General features: G+C 37.7%; 1 protein-coding gene across 2 annotated transcripts in view; it reads right to left on the bottom strand.

The window, feature by feature from the left end:
- The window catches only part of ARHGAP19 (Rho GTPase activating protein 19), a 50,069-nt gene that overhangs the window by 22,454 nt on the left and 5,393 nt on the right, over nt 1-22,222 (bottom strand). The window contains exons 2-4 of one of the 2 annotated variants that reach the window (XM_063102840.1): nt 3,622-3,887; nt 2,659-2,739; nt 888-1,097 (exon numbers count right to left, since the gene is read on the bottom strand). In XM_063102840.1, coding sequence (XP_062958910.1) covers nt 888-1,097; nt 2,659-2,739; nt 3,622-3,887 — 557 coding nt within the window. Of the gene's footprint in view, nt 1-887; nt 1,101-2,658; nt 2,740-3,621; nt 3,888-22,222 lie in introns of both variants that reach the window. The other variant, XM_063102839.1, reaches the window with a different exon arrangement.

The following is a 22,222-nucleotide window of genomic DNA, read 5'->3' on the forward strand; positions in this document are numbered from 1 at the left end:
GGAAGAACTGAGTGCTGGAGAACAGGTAGGAGAAAAGCTTTTCACAGCATATTCTTTGAACATTTTGAATTGTGAACCATGTGAACGTGTTGACTATTCAGAAAAAAAATAAAATTATTTTTTAAAAACAAATTTTCAAGACTAGAAATGATCTCAATTAAAGCATAAAAAAGCTCCCAAACCAAGGCAAACACACCAAACCTGTAACTATCTGACACATGTGAATGAATCAATCCAATGATTCACATTTACTGAACAACTAAAATGTTCAAAGCACTATGCTAGGATCCATCAGAGTTACAAAAATAAATAAAATACAGACCTTCTCTTATTACCAGCTCCTAATCTTAATAAGAAGCTTATTTATCAAGAAAAACATCTGATTAAATCAAACTTAGCTGGCCGGTACTTATGAGTACTCAGAGAAGCCCAACAATATCATGAAGTCTTTTCTTTTCTTTTTTTTTTTTTTTTAAAGATGACCGGTAAGGGGATCTTAACCCTTGACTTGGTGTTGTGAGCACCACGCTCAGCCAGTGAGCGAACCGGCCAGCCGTATATGGGATCTTCTCAGCACCGCACTCTCCCGAGTGAGCCACGGGCCGGCCCCTATCATGAAGTCTTAACCAATATTAGTAGAATTATTGTTGTGGGTTATAAGCAACAGAAATTCTTTTTTTGTCTTTTTCGTGACCGGCACTCAGCCAGTGAGTGCACCCAGCCATTCCTATATAGGATCCGAACCCGCGGCAGGAGCGTTGCTGCGCTCCCAGCGCCGCACTCTCCCTAGTGCGCCACGGGCTCGGCCGTAAGCAACAGAAATTCTAAAGGACTTTACTACATTGAAAAACATGCATTTACATCTCCTTCTCACTTCCTATACTCACCAGCAATTTTGAGGTGTGCATGGAAATGTTTGTGTGTCAGCAGGGGCTCCGGTAACTCTCCTAGAAACATCTTCAGCAAAGTGGCAACATCATTTGAGTGAAACTCCCCTGACTCCAAGTCAATATCAGTTCCATTATTGAGAGCATCCCTCAAAATCTGCTGTCGGACACTATTCCCTGGTACTCTAAACAAACCCTCCACTCGCAAGTCTTCTTAGCATGGAAGAAAATGCAGGACAGTCAAAAAGGAAACAAAAAGAGAAGTTATGATTAAAATACATAGTCTAAAGACTACTTTCCACTTAAAAGACCCTTTGCAAAGCCTTTGAAGAATGTTTTTGCATTTTTTCCCAGAGTAGTGTAGGAGACATATCTGAATACCTCAAAACACCTCGAAATCTCCCAAACTAAAATATGGTACTCCCAGGAGTCATTCAACCTCCTGAGGTATATCTGGAGACTCTGAATTTAACCTAATCAATGGTCGGAATGCACTTCAAAAATAAATTGAAAGAAAAGCCAGATCTTCCTGAAGACCCCTTCCCCTTGTTCATCCCAGGCTTTCTAAGGAGGGGCTGAGTTCCTCTTTGAAGGCTTCTTGTTCCTGTAAACTGTTTTTCCAGCCCAGAATGAAATCTAGAGTCTCTGCGTTGTTCCAGGAATTAGAACTCCCAGAAGCGTAGGGCCATCCCAGCTAAACCATTCTTTTCTCCCAACTAGGTTCTTTAAAAAAAAAAAAAAAAAGAAAAGAAAAAGATGACCAGTAAGGGGATCTTAACCCTTGACTTGATGTTTTCAGCACCACACTCTCCCAAGTGAGCCACGGGCCAGCCCTCTCCCAACTAGGTTCTAAGCTCCTTTAAGGGGATTTAAAAAACGATGGGACATATAGTTTGAGTTTAATCTGGAAAAAACATGACAGTTCAGTTAGGTACACATTCATCTTTGACCCCCTTATTCAGGAGTCTGAGTTCAAGTGGCTATAAGGACAGGCAGGTAATAGTAAAAGAATGAATGGAAACCATAACAAACTGGAGAGCACACACCTGTGCTCCAGCTGATTGTGTCCAAGTGGCATCTTGGGCCCAAGGACACTAGATCTTCCTACCATTTTAAACACAGATAACTAATTTTATTTTTAATGTAATCCTTTGCCAACCAAACAAAATATAAATGCAGATGACTCGAACCCTTAGGCTGCCAATTTGTACACTCTGCTCTAGCTCATTGCACAATGTCCAACATAGAACAAGCCATAAATAATTGCTTGGGTTAAATTAATCTTCATCAAGGAAATATTTTGAATTTATGAAGGTATCCCATAATACCACACATTTCACATATACTCACCCAGCTGTGCCAAGCACTTGGAGCAATGACATAACCATAATTTTTAGTATGACTACTAAAAAATGAAGTGGGAATTAAGTGAAGAGTGTATTTTAATCATAGAATTCTAGAGATGATGCTCCCTTGAATAAATGTCATGATTCTTTAGGGACAACATATTTTTCCAGAAGAAATGTCTCTGAGTTAAGGGGTAAATGTGACTTTATAGACACTACCTAATTTATATACATCTAAGGAAGTAAAAACACATGAGATGAAGTTTAAAAGAAATATATTTAAAAGCATGCCTTCTGAAATTATCACTGGTTAGTCCTTTTGTTGGTGGTTAATTGGTACCTACTAACTCAAGGCAGTTAGCTCTCAACAGAAAACTGACAATTATTCATTAAGCAAAGAACAATAAAATTTCGAGTAGTCTTACTTTTGTGTAGATATTCAATCAGTTGGTATATCTGGGCAATGCCTTCCTCTGTCAGTGGTGATCCAAATACCACTCCTTTTTCTGAAAAACCATATGATAAGCCAGGGCTATCTTTCACACAAAGAGTACAAAATCATCATACTTAAAACCAGTCAAGTGTCCTGTTTTACAGTTCAGCAGATACCTTCACAGGGTTAGTAAACAAAAACCCTAGAACTGGAAGTGCACCAAAAAAATGCAAACAGAACAACCCTCAATCAACTCTCTCCAAGTTCAATATTAGATTGTAGATTCCTTGAAGGCAAAGACCAGCCTCTTATTTAAGTAACAACTTACATTTAATTTAAAAACAAATAAAAAACAGAATATAGTGTCATGATTGTCAAAGCATGACAGATTATCTACCGGAGTTGGTACAGAATCTGATGTGTTATAATGTTTAAACATTTTTTCTACCTTCATCATTTTCTTATATTTAATAAAACAAAATAGTACCTCTTTAATGTCTTATCAAAAGCATTGCTACAATCTCTATTTTCTGGAAATGCTTTTTTGAGTGAGTTGTAGGCAAAGCATTCCATGGAATGAAAATATTTGAGAACTATTGCAATTTTAGAAAGTTTAATCTTTTTTTACTATACTCCACAGCTATGTAACTGTTTTTGAAATATTATTTTAGCACAGTATTAATCGGGCATGAAAATCAAGATGCCCCTGATAACTACTCTAAACTAATTACATCATCTCTCAGGGACTGAATGTTTGCTTTAGTTTATTTATCTAGACAGTTTTTATCATTTTTATTACTATTACTTAAGGTTTTACTACTTATGAAAATGAGAAAAGTGACCAAAAAATGCTTTAGGGTAACAGCAACTCCTCAGTAGATGTGCAGGTGTTAAGAGTGAAGCCCAGACGGCAGGGGAGAGCTGCCCGCCCTCCCTTCACAGACACATCTCCTACCCTTTCGCTTGAGAGACATTAGAGACCGGAAGAATCCTGATGCAGGGCCAGCCCCACCAGGCAACTTAAGGTCCACTTCCCCCATCAGCTGAGCCAGCTCAGTTCCAGGTAAATCAATAAGCCTTGTGATATTGCTGACCACCAACTCAGTGAACGCCTCAGGTTTTTCATGTCGAAGTTTCTCCACAAAAAAGTCAGGATTGAAGATAATGGGCTGACCTCGAAGGGAAGAATCATGGCAGATAATAAAACTGCAGATGGCATCACTGAAAAAAAATGAAAGAGAAGAATCTTTAGGAGTATCATATTTGTATGTGTTTCTTATGCCCTGTCCCGTTGGGTACTTTGGTTCCTGAGTCCACACACAGACAGAGGTTTCCTTATAATCAGCTCCCTTTTAGAGAGCCAGCTGCCCTTGGATTCTGTTTCTCATAACCAAGAAGCCATCACAGAATGGAAGACACTCGCAGGTACATAAAATAGCACATTTAGATTTTATTTTAAAGTCCTTCAATTCTGGAAGCTTCTGGGCTGGCCAGTTAGCACAGTCAGAGTGTAGTACTGATAACACCAAGGTCCAGGGTTCAATCCCTGTACCAGCCGACATCAAAAACAACAAAAAACAAAAATATCTTGCACAATTCTGGATGCTTCTGACCCATCCATCATCTAAGTTCAAACTTTGCTCAGACAGGTTCTTCTCTCTAGGACCCTGATCAATCTTAGCTGTTTTTCCACTCCTACATTACACTGTACACCTGGCAAAGTTCCTTTGACTCTCAGAAATATTTCCTTCCCTGTTCTTTGTTTCCCAGTACCTAACTACTATATACCTTTTTATTTCTAATATATTATTACTAAATGTAACTGTATTATTCCATCTCTTACAGAAGGAACGTCATGGTTTTTATCCATTATCAATTAACTCTAATGGCTTGTTCTAATCCTTCCTATATAAACAATTATTTATTATAGAACCAATGAGTAGACATAACACAAGCCAGAAAGGACAAATTATCGCATCTCAGTCAGGCAAAGTTGAAATTCACCTGACTCATACAAACATTCCCACAATAGAAACAATCACAACTTAAAAGTTGTCCACTTCAACATACATACTAATCATTGGTCCAGGAAGAATGACACCTTTAAATAGTAAATATAATTAATCCACATCACACTTTGCCAACACGACATAAATAATTTTTAATAACAGTACAATGAAAACAAGACATGAGTAAACTTCAAAGTTCATCTCTACTTCCTTGAAAAATTACTACATAATTTTAAACAACAATCCAAGTCTTCAGTTGGTGGCTACTAGATTCTTTCTTTTATCTAAACTGATAATGTATTATGAGAAATCACATAAAAATTCAAAACTATGAATGTATATTCTCAAGCCAAAAAGTCACTAAGAAAACTTAAAGTTCTTGTCTCCTCAATCTTTTTACAGACTAGGATAGGTAATTTTTCTTGGATAAACTTAAAGATGTCCGTGATTACAACTCAATTAGAATCAGAAGCAACTTCATCTTAAACCATTGACAAAAAAATAGCCTCATTTTTTAAACGTTATCTTATTTCAGTCAAGAAACAAGAGTCAATATAGAACTGTTGTTTATAATCACTGCTAATGAGAAATAACCACTCTACTGAGGACAGAAAATTATAAAATGTGATAGCACCAAAAAGAATTGTATAATTTACTGAGTCTAAACTAATCATCTTATGAAATTCACATCTTTTAATTCTGAATAACCGATTACAGATCAAATTGGTTCTAACATACATATGTATATGAATAACATCAATTATATTCCTGAAGTTAGAAACACATACATACATAAAACCTACAGACTTTTACTAATGGCCAGAGCAACACTCAGTTAAGATTCTAAAATTTTATCACAGTTGATGCTTCCAGCACTAAGTTGGATCAAATACACAAATGAGAAAAGAGCTACAAGCACAAAGCCCCTAGCTACACTGTTTCTCAACAGAATCTTTCCTACCTGGCCAACATCCCCAGAAACTGCTCCCTCCTAAACAGCCTGAACAGGTAGAAGAATAAACAGGTTCAAGGCTGCCCCGAGCTATTTATAAGGAATACAAGAAAAAAGATGCCCTGGAAGTCCTAACACACTAGTAACACATAAACAATCTGTTTCTTTTCCCTTCTGCTTTTTCTGCCCTTTCGTCCCAACTCATTCTTGTTATGCCACACCTTCATTTCTTTAAAATAGTTCTCTATTTTTCCTCTTCCTCACTATTTCTAAGTGGAGGATCTGGTAAGACAATACTTACAAATTGGAAATGGTTTAAAAAAGAAATAAAATGGAAGAAGAGAGACGGAAAAGACAGTGGCTTATTTTCTTTTAAGTTATCCCCTTATCACAAATCCTGCTAATCCTCTTCCAAAAATACACAATTCCACAATATAAAGCTAAGAATATCAAGGAACATGCTTAAGAACTTAGGAGATTTCTAGGACTAAAGGAAAAAATAACTATATTTAAGTAAAAACAACTTACTACCCTATAGTATTTCAAAACAAACTAAGTTTGCTCAAGTTCAAGAAAAATAAAGAAATTTCTTACATAAGTGCTGAAAGCTTCTGATGAGGCATTGGTAAATTGAAGAGACAGGAAAAAAGCTTTCTCCTTGTCTGTTGTGACAAAGAAATTCTCCTTTCCCTGCCCCAACACAGCCTACACAAATTCCAGACATGGTAGAAGACACAAGAGCACATTATGGGGCCTGAAAGGCAGTACTTATTAGGACTCTGAGTATTCACTGCAAGTAGGAACAAAACAGAAGTAAAAAACCAGACCAGTTAATTGTATTTGCCAACACATATATGAAGCTCAACAGCAGACTCCCATCATCACTGAAAGTTGTATGAGAGGAAACAATCACATAATGTAAAAGCATAAAGGACAAGTAGTTTTACAACATGAGGGGAGGAATGATCCCTACCTCACATCACACACAAAAAATAAATTCCGGACAGAATAAAGATCTAAATACAAAAAGCGAAACTTTAAAACTTTAGAAAACAGTAGAGAAGAATAAATTAATGAGGCAGAGGAGGTTTCTTAAACAAGACACAAAAGGCACAATCCACAAAGAAAAGATTAATAAATTTAACTACATTAAAGTTTAAAATTTCTGTAAAACAAATGACATTATAAACAAAGTTTTTTAAAAGTGAAGTCACAATGCCTCTGAAGAGGGGAACTGGATGAAGGAGGAACAGGAATGGGAGAGAAGCTTTTCACTGTATGCTCTTTTGTGTTTTCTGGATTTTTTATTTATGTGAACATACTGCCCATTCATATAAATAAATACACAAATAAATTTAAAACTTTAAAAGTAAAAATAAAATAAAAGACAAGCCATAGCCTTGATAGAGGCATTTGCCATGCATATAACTAACAAAAGATTAGTATTCAAAATGTATCAAGTAGGCCTAAAAATTAATAAGAAAAAGACACTCAACCCCGTAAAAATGTTAGCCACAGGACATAATCAGTAATTCACAGAAGGGGGCCTAAGTGCCTAATAAACATAAAAAGTATCTCAACTTCACAAGTTATCAGAGTAAAGCACATTAAAAAATGATATCTTTCCATACCCATCATTTTAGCAAAAACCATCAAGTTCAGGTGATACCTTTTTATTCCTAGTTTGCTAAGATTTTACTTATTTAAAATCAAAAGTCAGTGTTTGATTTTATCAAATACATTTTGCGTGTCTATTGATGATCACATGATTTTTCACCTTTATTTGTTCATCTGATAAATTATGCTGATTAATTTTCTAATGTTGAACCAACCCTGCATTTCTAGAATATGTGAACCCAACTTCGTTTTAAGGTATTATCATTTTTACAAACTGTTGAATTTGGTTTGCTAATAGTCTGTTTAGGTTTCTCCACATATATTCATAAGTGACACTGGCCTGGAATTTTCCTTTCTTGTAATGTTTTCATTAGGTTTTGTACAAAGGTTGTTCTGGCCTTATAGTTAGGTGGGGAATATGTTTTATTTTTCTGTTTTCTGAAAAAGTCTATATGAGAGTGGCGTTATTTCTTTAAATATTTGATTAAATTGGCTGATGAAGCCATCTGAATCTAGAGGGTTTTTTTGTGAGAAGATTTTTAATTACACAGTCAATTTATTTTGTGTTATAGGACTATTCACATTTTCTATTTCTTCTTGTGTTAACTTTGATAAGTTATAGATTTCTAAGAATTTGTTTGTTTCACATGATTCGAACTTTATAGGCATAAGCTTGTTATAATATCCTCTTATCTTTTTAATGTCTCTAGGTTCCACAGTGACATCCTCCTCTTTGTTTCTGATAGTGGTAATCTGTTTTCTCTATTTTTTTTTTTTTTTTTGGCTGCTTGCTTGTACAGGGATCTGAACCCTTGACCTTGGTGTTATCAGCCCCAAGCTCTAGCCAGCTGAGCTAACTGGCCAGCCCTCTCTTTTTTAAAATTATGATTATTATTAGGGAGTTATCAAATTTATTATCTTTGTCAAGGTTCCAACATTTGGCTTTGTTGAACCTCTGGATTACAGGTTTGTCATACCTCTATATTATAGGTTTGTTGTTTGTTTCATTAATTTCTGCTCTTATCTTTATTATTTCCTTTCTATTAGTTTCTTTACTGAAGTCAGGACAAAGGTGGCACTGCAAATCAGTAGGGAATGTATGATTTTTTCACTAAATGGTGCTGGGACACTTGGATAGCTGCAGGGGGGAAAAGTGAAAATTGACTCCTGTCTCACACTACACACAAAGATCAATTCCAGGTGAACTGTAGATCTAAAAGTGAATGGCAAAACAATAACCCTCCTAGAAGGTAACACAGAAGAATATATTCTTGAACTGAAGGTGGGGAAATAATTTTTAAATAAGACATAAAAAATATTAACCATAAAGAAAAAGATTAATACATTTGACTTGTTAAAATAAGAACTTGTGTTCATCAAAAGACACCATTAGGCTGGTCAGTTAGCTCACTTGGTTAGAACATGGTGCTGATAACACCAAGGTCAAAGGTTTGAATCCACTTTGGGCCAGCCACCAAAAATAAAAACAACACAACAACAACAACAAAATCTTCAAATAATTTTAGGCTGGCCTGTTAGCTTACTGGTTAGAGTATGGTGTTAGTAACACTAAGGTCAAGCGTTCAGATCCCCTTACTGGCCAGCCACCAAAAATAAATTCTTTTTAATTTAAAAAATTTTTTTAAATTTTTTTTAAAAACACCATTAACCACATAATGGGAAAATATACCTGAAATATACATAACCAAAAAAGAGCTCATATCCTGAATATATTAAGAATTCCCACAAATGCATAAGAAAAAGCAAAAAACCCAGTTGAAAAATGGTTTCAACAGAATCTCATAAAAAAAGGATGCCAAACAGCCCATATACTCATGAAAAAAACATTCAACATTATTAGACATCAGAGAAATGCAAATTAAAAAAACAATGACATATTATTATCCACCAGAATGAATAAAATGAAAGATTAATCCTGGCCGGTTAGCTCACTTGGTTAGAACATGGTGCTAATAACACCAAGGTCAATGGTTCGAACCCACTTACTAGCCAGCTGCCAAAACCAAAAAAAAAATTAAATTAAAGATTGACAACACCAAGGTTTAGAGAAAGCCCCTTACACTGATAGTGGGGCCATAAATTGGTACAACCATTTTGGAAAATTGTTCAGTCTTATCCACTAAAGTTGAACAACGTGTTACACCTGTGATCCAGCAATTCTATTCCATACTTAATGTGTGCAGCCATGTGTGCACCAAAAATCACAAACTACAATGTTCATCACAACATTATTTTCTATACAGCCAAAATTGAAAGCAAAACATCCCACAGAGTGGTTTTTTAAATTGTAATATCTATAACAGAATATTATACAGCCATGAAAATGGACAGCCTCTTGCTATATGCACCATCATGGATGGATCTCACAAATAATGATAAACAAAAGAATACATATACACACACACACAGATAACACACTATATGATGATATTAATATCAAATTTTAAAAACAGACAAGACTAGTATTTAGAGATATTTGCTTAAGTGGCAAAACCATAAAGAGAAGCAAACACATATTTACCATAAAATTCAGGATAATGGTTACCTTTTGTAATTAAGTGATTAAGAGGACTCACGAAGGCATGAGAGGAGTTTCTAGGGTGCTAGTAATGTTCTTGTGATAAATCATTGAGAGCTATGGGAAAAACAGGGTGGTTGAAACAAATATGGCAAAATATTAAGATTTGCTGAAGCTGGATGATGGGAAAAGAGTATTAATTATATTATTCCATATACTTGTACAAGTAATCAACATTTCGTGACAAATTTTTTTTAAGAAACCAAGTAGTTCTGGCTTAAATCTCGCTACAACTTGATACAAATATCATAGAAAATCAGAGTACTGTATACACTAAAGGTTAATTTCCTCATCATAAAAGTTTTTGCACAGATGGCCTGAACCAAGAGAATTAGTAGCTAGGTATGCAGGCATACAGAGTTAACAGGTGCTCCAGGCAAGTATCCCAAAGAACGATAGAAGTAACACCCCTCAAAAAAGAATAATTTTTATAACTTACTTATAGTTTACAATTATTACTTTTACCACTAGGGGGAACTCTATATGTAAGGTTATATGCTTAGCCAAAGGACTGGAAACAATCCACAACTGAAAAATCGATTACAGAAAAATGAAAAGCAAGTGCTTTTGAGGCATGTTGAACCCATGCATCTGCAAAATTCAAGGCAGTGAAAAAACCCCTGCATCCTGCAGATGTATCTTTTGGCTGACTGCTACCAAAACTGCATACCCACAAAACTAAATGTTTCCTCTCTAGTAAATTGCTTAACTTGATTTGTTCTCTAAGAACCACAACCTTGGCAACATCTATCAAAATATGAGCTATATTTAAAGTTGTCTAAGCCTGATTTACCACCCTGAGAGAAGTATGTACTCTTTTACTGTTTTTTCAACCCTAAAAGACTCTGGAACATGGCTTAAGTATGTCACTTTATTGTAGAGCTGTTAGATAAGAAATACAAGTATCAAACAAAAGACTATATTCTTCCCTCTTTATATACATCAAATTTAAACTGGTATCATGAAAGTTGTACATAAAGAAAGAAAACAGAACAGGCCACAGATACCCAAGCTGCAGGCTTTTTTAATACCCCAAACAGTTCAAAGTTGATAGCGGTACCCCAAGATTTCAGGGAACAGTATCCAATTTCCTAGATAAAAATTTTAAAACATTTACACACTAAGATCTGCCCTGTCCAAGGTTTTGTAATATAGATCTCATGTCTAATAGACTCCAACAGTCGGCAAAATGTTTTTGACTCCTGCATTTGATCTCATCTTGAGCTAATTTCAAACTACTAGAGCAACGTGACCTAAATTTAATTGGTAAACTAGACATGAAAGAATTCTTGATTGCTTACCTTTTTAACCTAAACATTTTTGGACACCTAACCTAAGATTTTGCCCTGTGGAATGACAATGTAATATTCTCCGTTAAGACTAATTATGGGGCCGGCCCGTGGCTCACTCGGGAGAGTGCGGTGCTGATAACACCAAGGCCCCGGGTTCGGATCCCATATACGGATGGCCGGTTCGCTCACTGGCTGAACGTGGTGCTGACAACACCAAGTCAAGGGTTAAGATCCCCTTACCGGTCATCTTATAAAAAAAATAAATAAAAAAATAAAAAATAAAAAAATAAAGACTAATTATGGGCTGGCCCATGGCTCACTTGGGAGAGTGTGGTCCTGATAACACCAAGGCCACAGGTTCAGCTCCCTATATAGGGATGGCCAGTTAGCTCACTCGCGAGAGATCCCCTTACCAGTCATCTTTAAAAAAAAAAAAAAAAAAAAAAGACTAATTATACTTCCTCAGAGTAGCAGTAATGCCAATTAATTGACTTATTTATGTACTTGGTAATTTTTATCCTTTGGTCTGTCACAAGAACTGGCATTAATTCTGTTGCTTACACCTCCTTTAGTTTTTCTCTCCCAAGATGGTATACAATAAGAAGAAAGTTATTTGTATTACGAAAGTAACATCAAAATTCCCTATTATTTGGGGCAAGCCCCGTGGCTCACTCGGGAGAGTGCAGCGCTGGTAGTACCAAGGCTGTGGGTTTGGATCCTATATAGGGATGGCTGGTGTGCTCACTGGCTGAGCATGGTGCAGACCACACCGTGCCGAGGGTTGCGATTCCCTTACTGGTCAAAAAAAAAAAAAATCCCTATTATTTGAGGATACTTAGCTGACAATGCAGTCTTCCTCTTATTTATCTAAAAGCTGTTTACTCCTCAAAAAAGTAGAGTCAAAGCTCCATGAGCCTCTCTTTTCTTTTTTTTTTTTTGTCCTTTTCGTGGCCGGCACTCAGCCAGTGAGCACACCGGCCAGTCCTATATAGGATCCGAACCCGCGGCGGGAGTGTCGCCGCACTCCCAGCGCCGCACTCTCCCGACTGTGCCACGGGCTCGGCCCAGCCTCTCTTTTCTTAATGACTTTAAATGCCAAAAGTCACAGGCAATTAAAACTAGAAGTACTTCTATGTATGATTAGATTAGGTTCTAAAAGACTACTTCTACTACATCCATTTGTTCCAAAGTTCAGAGTTGTGGGAAAAATAGAAAAATTTAGTCAGGCTCCCTTGGCTCAGGTATGGCTGGGGGGTCTAGCAGCACATTTCTTGTAAATAAGTTGTGTGGGGGTGGAGTTAGTGCACATGTGCCCCAATGTATCTTTTTAGTTTTGTTGCTATTGTGTGTTCTGCAGTTTGTGAAGCAGAGCTGGCCAACAGAGAGCTCGACTCTAATACAGCATGTTTACTCTGCTGACAGCTGCTCAGTTTTCAGTTTGTCTTTGGACTTTGCAGGTAGCATTTGAGTTTCTGAGTTTCTTTTTTGTACTGCCTAGGCTCATAGTGTAGTGTATGCTGAACAGACTATTCCTTCTTCAGCCAAGGCTCCAAGGACCATTTTGTCCAGTTACCTAGCTTGTAGACCTGCGTGTTAAGGGTTTGTGAATGGGCTCGAGGGGTCTGTGAGCTCCAGACCACAGTCCTAGCTCTACAATTGACGTCTTTGGCAGGATGACACCACAAGAGTGATATATACTATCCAAGAGACATCTTTTTTTTTTTTTTTCTTTCTTAACTATCCAAGAGACATCTAATGCTTTTACTCTGGCACATGACTTGTTAATATCTACACAAGTTCACAAATTAAAAATTCTTAAGATCCCTGTACCAGCCAATCACCAAAAAAAAAAAAAATCTTAAGAAAAGAACGTCTATACTTTTAGACAGCCAGAAGTACTCAATATTCTATGAACCTAACCGTAAGTCTTTTCATCAATTAACATTAAGAAGATGTTGCTTTTCTGAGACACATGGGAGTCGAACAAGAAATCACAGTCACTTGTGTATCACATAAAATCAATCAAACCATGATCTACTGAGTGTTTTGTAATTATAAGGTATTGTAAGGTATAGGGAAAAGAAGCTAAAGTAAGTCTCTGACCTCCAAGAGTTTAAAATTCACTAAACACTACTACAGAATTTTAAACAGTAGCAAAAGACAACACAAAAGATTATACAGGATCATTAACCGCCAAAGGAATGGTACAGATAATAAAGGCTCTGAGAATTCAGAAGTAGGAAAGAACCTTTCACCTTTATACAGAAGAGCTAAGATTTGAGCTAGATCTTTTTTTTTTTTAATTGTAAATTGACCATTTGTAACTGCATAAATGTATAGAATACAAAGTGGTGTTATGATTCACAGATACAATGTAGAATAACTAAATCAAGCTAGTTAACATCCATCACCTCTAGGGCCGGCCAGTGGCGCACTGGGAGAGTGCGGTGCTGATAACACCAAGGCCACGGGTTCGGATCCTATATAGGGATGGCCAGTTGGCTCACTGGCTGAGCGTGGGGCTGACAACACCAAGCCAAGGGTTGAGATCTCCTTACCGGTCATCTTTAAAAAAAAAAAAATCCTTCACCTCAAATACTTAACATTTTTTGCAATGAGAAGATCAGAAAATTACTCTTAGCAATTTTGAAATGTACTATATACTCTGTTACTAACTATATTTACCACACTGTGCAACAGAACTAAATAATTCCTCCTGTCTGAGATTTTGTACCCTTTGACCATCATCTTTCCAATTCCCTCCAAGCCCCCAGTCCTTGGTAAACACCATTCTACTCTCTGCTTCTATGAATTCAACTGTTTTAGAATCTACATGTGAGAACAAGCAGTATTTGTCTTTCTGCACCTGTTTATTTCACTTAGCATAATGTTTTCCAACTCCATCCACACTGTCACAAATGTCAGAATTTCCTTCTTTTTTAAGGCTGAATAATATTCCATTTTGTATATGTACCACATTTTTTTCATCTGTTTATCTGCTGATAGATACTTAAGTTGATTTCGTAACTTGGCTATTGTGAATAGTGCTGCAGTGAACAGACAAGTGCAATATCTCTTCAACAAACTGACTTCAAATCTTTTGGGTAAATACCCATAAGTGGGATTACAGGATCGCATGGTAATTCTATTTTTAGTTTTTTGAGGGACCCCCCATACAGTTTTCCATAATGTGAGCTAAATTTTAAAAATAAGTAGGATTTGTTTTCTTTTCTTTTCTTTTTTTTAAAAGATGACTGGTAAGGGGATCTTAACCCTTGACTTGGTGTTGTCAGCACCACACTATCCCAAGTGAGCTAACCGGCCATCCCTATATAGGGATCCAAAGCTGTGGCCTTGGTGTTATCAGTACCACACTCTCCCAAGTGAGCCATGGGCCAGCCCTTCTTTTCTTTTCTTTCTTCTTTTCCTTTTTTTTTTTCTTTTCTTTTTTTCTATTTTGTTAAAAGTAAGTAGGATTTGGGGGGGGGGGGGAAGGATAAGTAGTACTTTAATAACGGACAATTTGTTTGATTTTTGTATTTTTCTAAGAAACATAAAATGCTTTCTCCACACATTAGTGGCAAGCCCTTTTCAAAACAACCTTAAACAAAGGAGGTATACAGGGGAGTTATGGAGATAGCATAGAAGACATCTGTTGTTTTAGCCTATGCAATACCCCTTTCTCTGGTAACAGCACACCCATTTTCCTTTGGGCAATAACCTCTCCCCATCTTTCAATCTATGTGATTTGGTGAACACTAAGTATGGGCATATGACCCAGCCTTAATCAATCGAAACATTCTATCCCCCTTACTGATTCAGAAAAAGGCCCACAAAACAAACCAGGACAAAAAGACTTAACTCCAAGACTCATTAGATGCTGAAACTGCTAAGCTGGTGGAATGTAAAACTGACACTGTTGGTGGTCCATTAACGCTACCTTTTGTAGAGAATCTGCCTTCTTAAGAAGAAATACAAAGGAAACCACATCTAGGGGAGGAAGAAACAGATACCTAGTGACACTGTTTAAAATTTGAGATTTTCAATACAAATTAAGCCATGCTTGATCTATGCTTCAAACCTTTCAGTTTCTTGAGCCAATTAATAAAGTCTCTTTTTGCTTAAGCTAATTTGAGTTTAAGCTTCTACCACATATTACTGAAAGAATCCTAACACATGTAAATGTGCAAAGCTGTTTGCCCCTAGTATCAATCTGAGCCCTCCCTTCCATATCTTCACCTGCAGAGGACAGAGTTGTCATTTTGGGTATTCTGACTCCCTACTCACTTCTGAAGCCAGTCTCTATTCTCCAGGATCACTTCTTGCTGGGCTCACTATCACCACTACCCACAAGGCCTGCCCCTGTCACTGCTGTTGGCAGCCTCTACTAGAAAATCGTCTCTTCTCTATATTTTCCTTCTTGAATTTTTGTCTTATCCCTTGTGCTTCTCCCTTCCATACCATTTTTTCCAATGCTTCTTAGTTTTTCATAAGCCAGTCTCAGTTTTTCTTACAAATTTGAACTTCTATTCAGCCAAATCTACCAGTCCCAACACACAGCATGCAGCCTTTGGCTCTTGAGCTCAGTTCATTTCAGCTATTTTCACTATTCAAAGGTTCTTTATAAAAAAATTAAACTTCCAAGCTTAATGCTGTGCTATGCCAAATAACTGATGCTGCTCTTAAATCTAAATTCAGGATAAGAGGGTATTACTCTAACTGGTAATTATAACTAAAAACTACCCTTGTTCAAAAGATTCATGTGCAATTCCCAGTCCTAGAACAAGAACAAAAAAAAATTACATTAAACCTCGGCAAAAATGTAGTAACTCTAAAATTAAAGGTATTTCAAGACCATCACAAATACCAATTTCTAAAACCTCACAGAACTACGTACCAGTAGTCCAATGTAAAAAGATAGGAAAATGCAAAATGTGAAAGTAGCTTGCTCAAAGACACATACTGGTTTAGTTGAGGGAAAAGTATTAATAAACAACATACTCATCTGGGATCTTTGCAGGTTTGAAACTGCAGTAATATTATATACTTCAAACATCCGTATGCCTTAAAAAAGTAAATACAGATAAATACTTCTTAAGTTAAATGTAATTTAACTGTCTTGCTTCAGGTTCTATATTCCAGGAAACTGTCATTCCATTTGGAGAGCATACAGACTTTTACAAGCTTACAAGCAGATAAGTATGTCAGTGTAAATTTACCTACCAATCACCTTCTTGTCCCCTCTGATTTGTTCCTGTTCCTCCTCATTCATTCATATCTTACAGTTAAACACCTCATAGTTTTTTATAGAATAGAGACAGGGAGCTCTACAGAAAGTGAGACAGAGAACTTGAAGATGATTCTCCGTATGTACCAGTTATGAATTCATTGCCTCTCACCCTTCATTGCCTACTCTGTAAAAATGAAGCCGGACTTTTAAATATATTTCCTTTGCCAGCTGGCACAATTTTAAGCATTATTAGTAAAGGACACTGGAGAGACATTGCAGGAGGAAAGGCTTTTTCCCTTTCTGGTTCTAGGGTGCTCTTCTAGGCAAGTTCCTGCAGTATATACAGCTTCTCCAGCACCCAGCTCCTGCAGAACAGATGGCTTCTCCCATGTCCAGCTCCTATAGTACATGTGTAGCTTCTCCAGCACCAGGCTCCTGCAATATGGGTAGCTTTTCCAGTGCTAGACTCCTGCAGTACACAGCAGCCAGCAGCACCCCCAAGGCACCTCTCCATGAACAGCTTTCCTCTGTTCCTTAAAAGGCGGATTTCTGGCAAGTTCCACCACAGCAACTTCTGTGCCAGTCAGTGAGCCAAGGCCATCTCTGCCCTAGGGGACCTCTTCCTTGCACATTCTATCTCAGCTGATTCTTATATTTCTATATTCTTTAGAGATTTACTTACTTCTTACTAACCAATCCTTTGTTAGTACAATCCCATTATAGTTAACAACTCTTTATATTAAATGTTCTCTGTTTAAATTACTAGTTGGTGGGGGGGAGGAAAAGTGATAGACTAACAGGTACAAAACTATACGATCTATCCTAAGCAAATCATTGTGCAATATGTGCATATATTGAAACAACATACTGTACCCCACAAATGTGTACAAGTAATGTTAAAATATTTTGGAAAAGTTAAATTAAATTTTAATAATAAATAAATTACTGTGTAGTTTCTGTGTCTTATTTGAGCCCTGACTGATATATCAGGTAAAACTAGCAAACAGTACAAAATAGATGGGCTCTAGCATCTGTAGAAACAACCAGTCCTAAAAGATGGTTAATAAAAGTATAGCTGAGGGGCCGGCCAGGGGCTCACTCAGGAGAGTGTGGTACTGATAACACCAAGGCCATGGGTTCGGATCCCAAATAGGGATGGCCAGTTCACTCACTGGGTGAGCATGGTGTTGACAACACCAAGTCAAGGGTTAAGATCCCCTTACCGGTCATCTTTATAAAAAAATTAAAAAATAAAAGTATAGCTGAGAGAGTTCACTCAAGGTGACCAGAGGGTAGGACTTCAGGAAGGAACTGTTGATAAGTGCTGATAAAAAAAATAAAGCAACAACCTAATCAATTGTAATGTGTTTCTTCCAAGGATAAAATGTACTAGCAGCTTCATAATGAGATAGAGACATACATATAAAATCTCTGGTATATTCTTCATGCAAATTATCAAATTTGAACTTATTAATTGGCTTCTTGTGAGCTTGGATGGAGTCAGTCTTACCAAACCCAACGAACAGATAAAATATCTTCTGGACTTGCAATAACAAAAAAAACACTACTATTCTTTTTTTTTTTTTTTTTGTCTTTTTCGTGACCGGTACTCAGCCAGTGAGTGCACCAGCCATTCCTATATAGGATCCGAACCCGCGGCGGGAGCGTCGCTGCGCTCCCAGCGCCGCACTCTCCCGAGTACGCCACGGGCTCGGCCCAAAACACTACTATTCTTGAAAACCTTCCATACAACCAAACAGCAACCATCAGCAACATTTTTCAACCTCACAAACTCTACAGCCAAAATTTAGAGGCAAAAAAAAAGTGGGATGTTTGAAGAGCATAGGGCAGCAAACATCAACTAATTTATTTTTACCCTACCGCTTACCACAATTATTCATAACCTATCTAGATCTTACTCTTTAACATAATCTACTACTACTCTCCTCCTTCAGCAACTATAAGAACAGCATAGGTGTCACTCCTTCCCTTACTCTTACACATCTAGGTGCTCTAGGGGAGACAGTGTGGTTCACTGACTACAGCACAGGCTTTGGGTTAATAATTGGGGTTAAATCCTGAGTCTGCCATTTCATAAGCATGTCAGCTTCAGTTTCTTCACCTATAAAGTGAGTATAATAATTCCTTATTGGGTTGCAGTGAGGTCTAAATAAGAAAATACTTATACTCCAATTACTCTTTTGCTGTACTGTTTCCAAATCAGAAATGGTGGGGCCGACCCTGTGGCACACTCAGGAGAGTGCGGTGCTGGGAGCGCAGTGGCTCTCCCGCTGCGGGTTCGGATCCTATATAGGGATGGCCGGTGCGCTCACTGGCTGAGCGTGGTGCGGACGACACCAAGCCAAGGGTTGCGATCCCCTTACCAGTCACAAAAAAAGACAAAAAAAAAAAAAAAGAAAGAAATGGTGCACTTTCTGGAAGAAATTGGGAAACCAAGATGGAAATCAGATTTAGAATCAGGTCATATTGTAGATAAGAAATATTCAATGTTAAGACTCAGAAGGGACCTTCATATTCCAGTAGAATCTCTTCATTTTACCAATGAAGAAAGACTAAATCTAGAGACTTACATTAGGTCATAAAAGAGAAACTGACAATCCTATGCCACTACAACATATTTTCCAAAGCAGAATTTGAAATAACCTGAACATGCCTAACAAGAAGTTAGAAACAAGGGCCTGACTCAGAGAACACATTAGGGCTACAAATATAGATTTGGAATCATCTACAAACCAAAGTTGATCATCTGTGAGGGTAAACCTAAAGCGAAAGAATGTACAAAAAGAAGGCAAAGGACTGAACTTTGGAAAAAGAAGTACAGCCAGACAAAGAAGGTATACTCAACCAAGTAAAAGAGCACACAGATCAGAAAAATGAAAACTGGGATTTGGGCACTTAGGGCATCATACTCCTTCACAAGTATACCTGGTACTCAGGTGATCTCACTAAAAACAATCTCAATTCTATTTCTACTCCAAGAAGTAACACTCTCTTTTCAGTAGCCTATCTCCTACCATCCTAACTCCTGTCAAAACTTGCTCATTAAAAATCAGCCCTTGAGGGGGCCGGCCCATGGCTCACTTGAGAGAGTGTGGTGCTGGTAACACCAAGGCCACGGGTTCAGATCCTATATAGGGATGGCCAGAAAGCTCACTTAGGAGAGCGTGGGGCTGACAACACCAGGTCAAGGGTTAAGATCCCCTTACCAGTCATCTTTAAATATATATATATATGTATATATAAAAATAATATATATATATATTTTTTTTTTTTTTTCAGTAAACCATGTCATAGACAGATATGCTGTCATCCAGGCTTTGTTGTTCCATTTAGAGTGCATGGCGGAATGGATTTAGCGTAATTCTTAAGGGGCCTAGGATTTTCACAATGGTAAATGAGTACTGGCTTCAACTTAAAGTCACCAGCTGCATTAGCCCCTAACAAAAGAGTCAGCCTATCCTTTAAAGCTTTAAAGCCAGGCACTGACTTCTCTCTAGCTGTAAAAGTCCTAGATGGCATCTTATTCCAATATAAGGTTGTTTCATCTACACTGAAAATCTGTTGTTTAGTGTAACCACCTTCATCAATGATCTCAGCTAGATCTTATGGATAACTTGCTGCAATTCTACACCACTACTTGCTGCTTCACGTTACACTTTTGTTATAGAGGCGGCTTCTTTTCCTTAAACCTCATGAACCAACCTCTGCTAGCTTCACACTTTTCTTCTGCAGCTTCCTCACCTTTTTTTTTTTTTTTTTTGTCTTTTTCGTGACCGGTACTCAGCCAGTGAGTGCACCGGCCATTCCTATATAGGATCCGAACCCGCGGCGGCAGCGTCGCTGCACTCCCAGTGCCGCACTCTCCCGAGTGTGCCACGGGCTCGGCCCTTCCTCACCTCTTTCAGCCTTCACAGAATTGAAGACAGTTAGGTCCTTTGTGATATTGTGATATGTATTTGGTCTTCATCCCCATCTCTTGGCACACAACTCCTAAAATTCTTAGAATCTCTAAAGTGTAGTCTTTTTATATGCTAATGAGTTGACTGATGGCTGGCAGCCACTAGGTAGCTTCAGGATGGAGCTGGTCATAGGAAGAGCTGAAGGTTAGGGAGAGGAGCTGAAGGTTAAGTTGACCACCAATAGCCAGTGATTTAGTCACTCATGCCTATGTAATGAAACCTCCATAAAAACCCAAAGGACAGGGTTCTGAGAGCTTCCAGATAGCTGAACACGTGGAAGTTCCTGGAAGGTGGCACACCAGGAGAAGGAATGGGAAGCTCCTTGCCCTTTGCCCCATACCCTGCCCTATGCATCTCTTCATCTATTTCCTTTGTAATATACTTTGTAATAAATGGGTAACTGTAAGTAAGTATTTCCTTGAGTTCTGTGAGCCACTTAGCAAATTAATCAAATCCAAAGAAGGGATCATGGGAACCCCAATTTATAGCCCATTGGTCATAAGCACAGATAAAACAACCTGGGGCTTACAACTGGGACCTGAAAGGGGGTGTGGAGGGTAGTTTGGGGACTGAGCCCTCAACCTGTGGGATCTGAAGCTATCTCCAGATAGATAGTGTCTGAATTGAATTGGAGGGCACCCAGCTGGTGTCCACTGTGGAACTGACTGCTTGCTGCTGGTAGTGAGAGGTCCCCACACATTTGATCACAGAACTCTGTCTTCGGTGTTGATTGCTACTGAATAAGACTACAGAAAAAACATTTCGGTGTGTGTTTTTTCCTTACTCAGCTTTGCTCTAGATTAGGCTTTGGCTTAAGGGAAAGTTGTAGCTGGTTTGATCTTCTATCCAGACCATCACAACTTTCTCCATTTCAGCAATCAGGCTGTCTTGCTTTCTTATCATTTGTATGTTCACTGAAGTAGCACTTTTAATTTCCCTCAAGAACTTTTCCTTTGCATTCAAAAGTTGTCTGTTTGGCACAAGAGGCCTAGCTTTTGGCCTGACTCAGCTTTCAACATGCCTTTCTCACGAAGCTTAATCATTTCTAGCTTTTGATTTAAAGTGAGAGACATGCAACTCTTCTTACCATGTGAACACTTAGAGGCTACTGTGGGGTTATTAATTGGCCTAATTTCAATATTGTTGTGTCTCAGGGAACAGGGAGACCCAAGGAGAAAAGAAACAGGGGAACAGCTGGTCAGTGGAGCAGTCAAAACACACACATTTGTCAATTGAGTTCACCATCTTCTATGTGCGAGGTTCATGGCACCCCAAAACAATTACAATACTAAGATCAAAGATCACTGATCAAAGATCACCATAACACATATTATAATAATAATAAAGTTTGAAATATTGTGAGAATTACAAAAATGTGACATGGAGACATGAAGTGAGCACATGCTGTTGGAAAAATGGTGCCCATAGACTTGCTCAATGAAGTGTTGCCACAAACCTTCAATATCTGTAAAGCACAACAAAGTGAGGCACAATAAAATGAGCACTCCTGTACTGCACTGCTTACCTGGGGTGTATTCAGTATGGGAAAATTATTCAAGCTGTACAGTTAAGATATATATACCTCTTTTAAAAATGTATATATATTAACATACATATCTTCAGAAAATGTTTAAGTGTTATTCTGACTTCACATTAGTCAATTTTTAAGATGTGATTAATAGTAATGCTTTTATTTTTTAAAAAGAGTGTTTATCTTTATCCCCCCCTCAGGAAAAAGAACTTTTATTTTCTCACAGAGAAAATGAGGCATAATTTTGAGCAAGTGATGGAGTGTAAGAAAAGAGAGTTCATTTAACATTGATATTTCCAACATCCTTCTTAAATTAAAACAGACTTGGTGATTCAGGACTGCGATT

This window comes from Cynocephalus volans, chromosome 7 (genome assembly GCF_027409185.1).
Source record: "Cynocephalus volans isolate mCynVol1 chromosome 7, mCynVol1.pri, whole genome shotgun sequence".
Taxonomy (NCBI): Eukaryota; Metazoa; Chordata; class Mammalia; order Dermoptera; family Cynocephalidae; genus Cynocephalus; species Cynocephalus volans.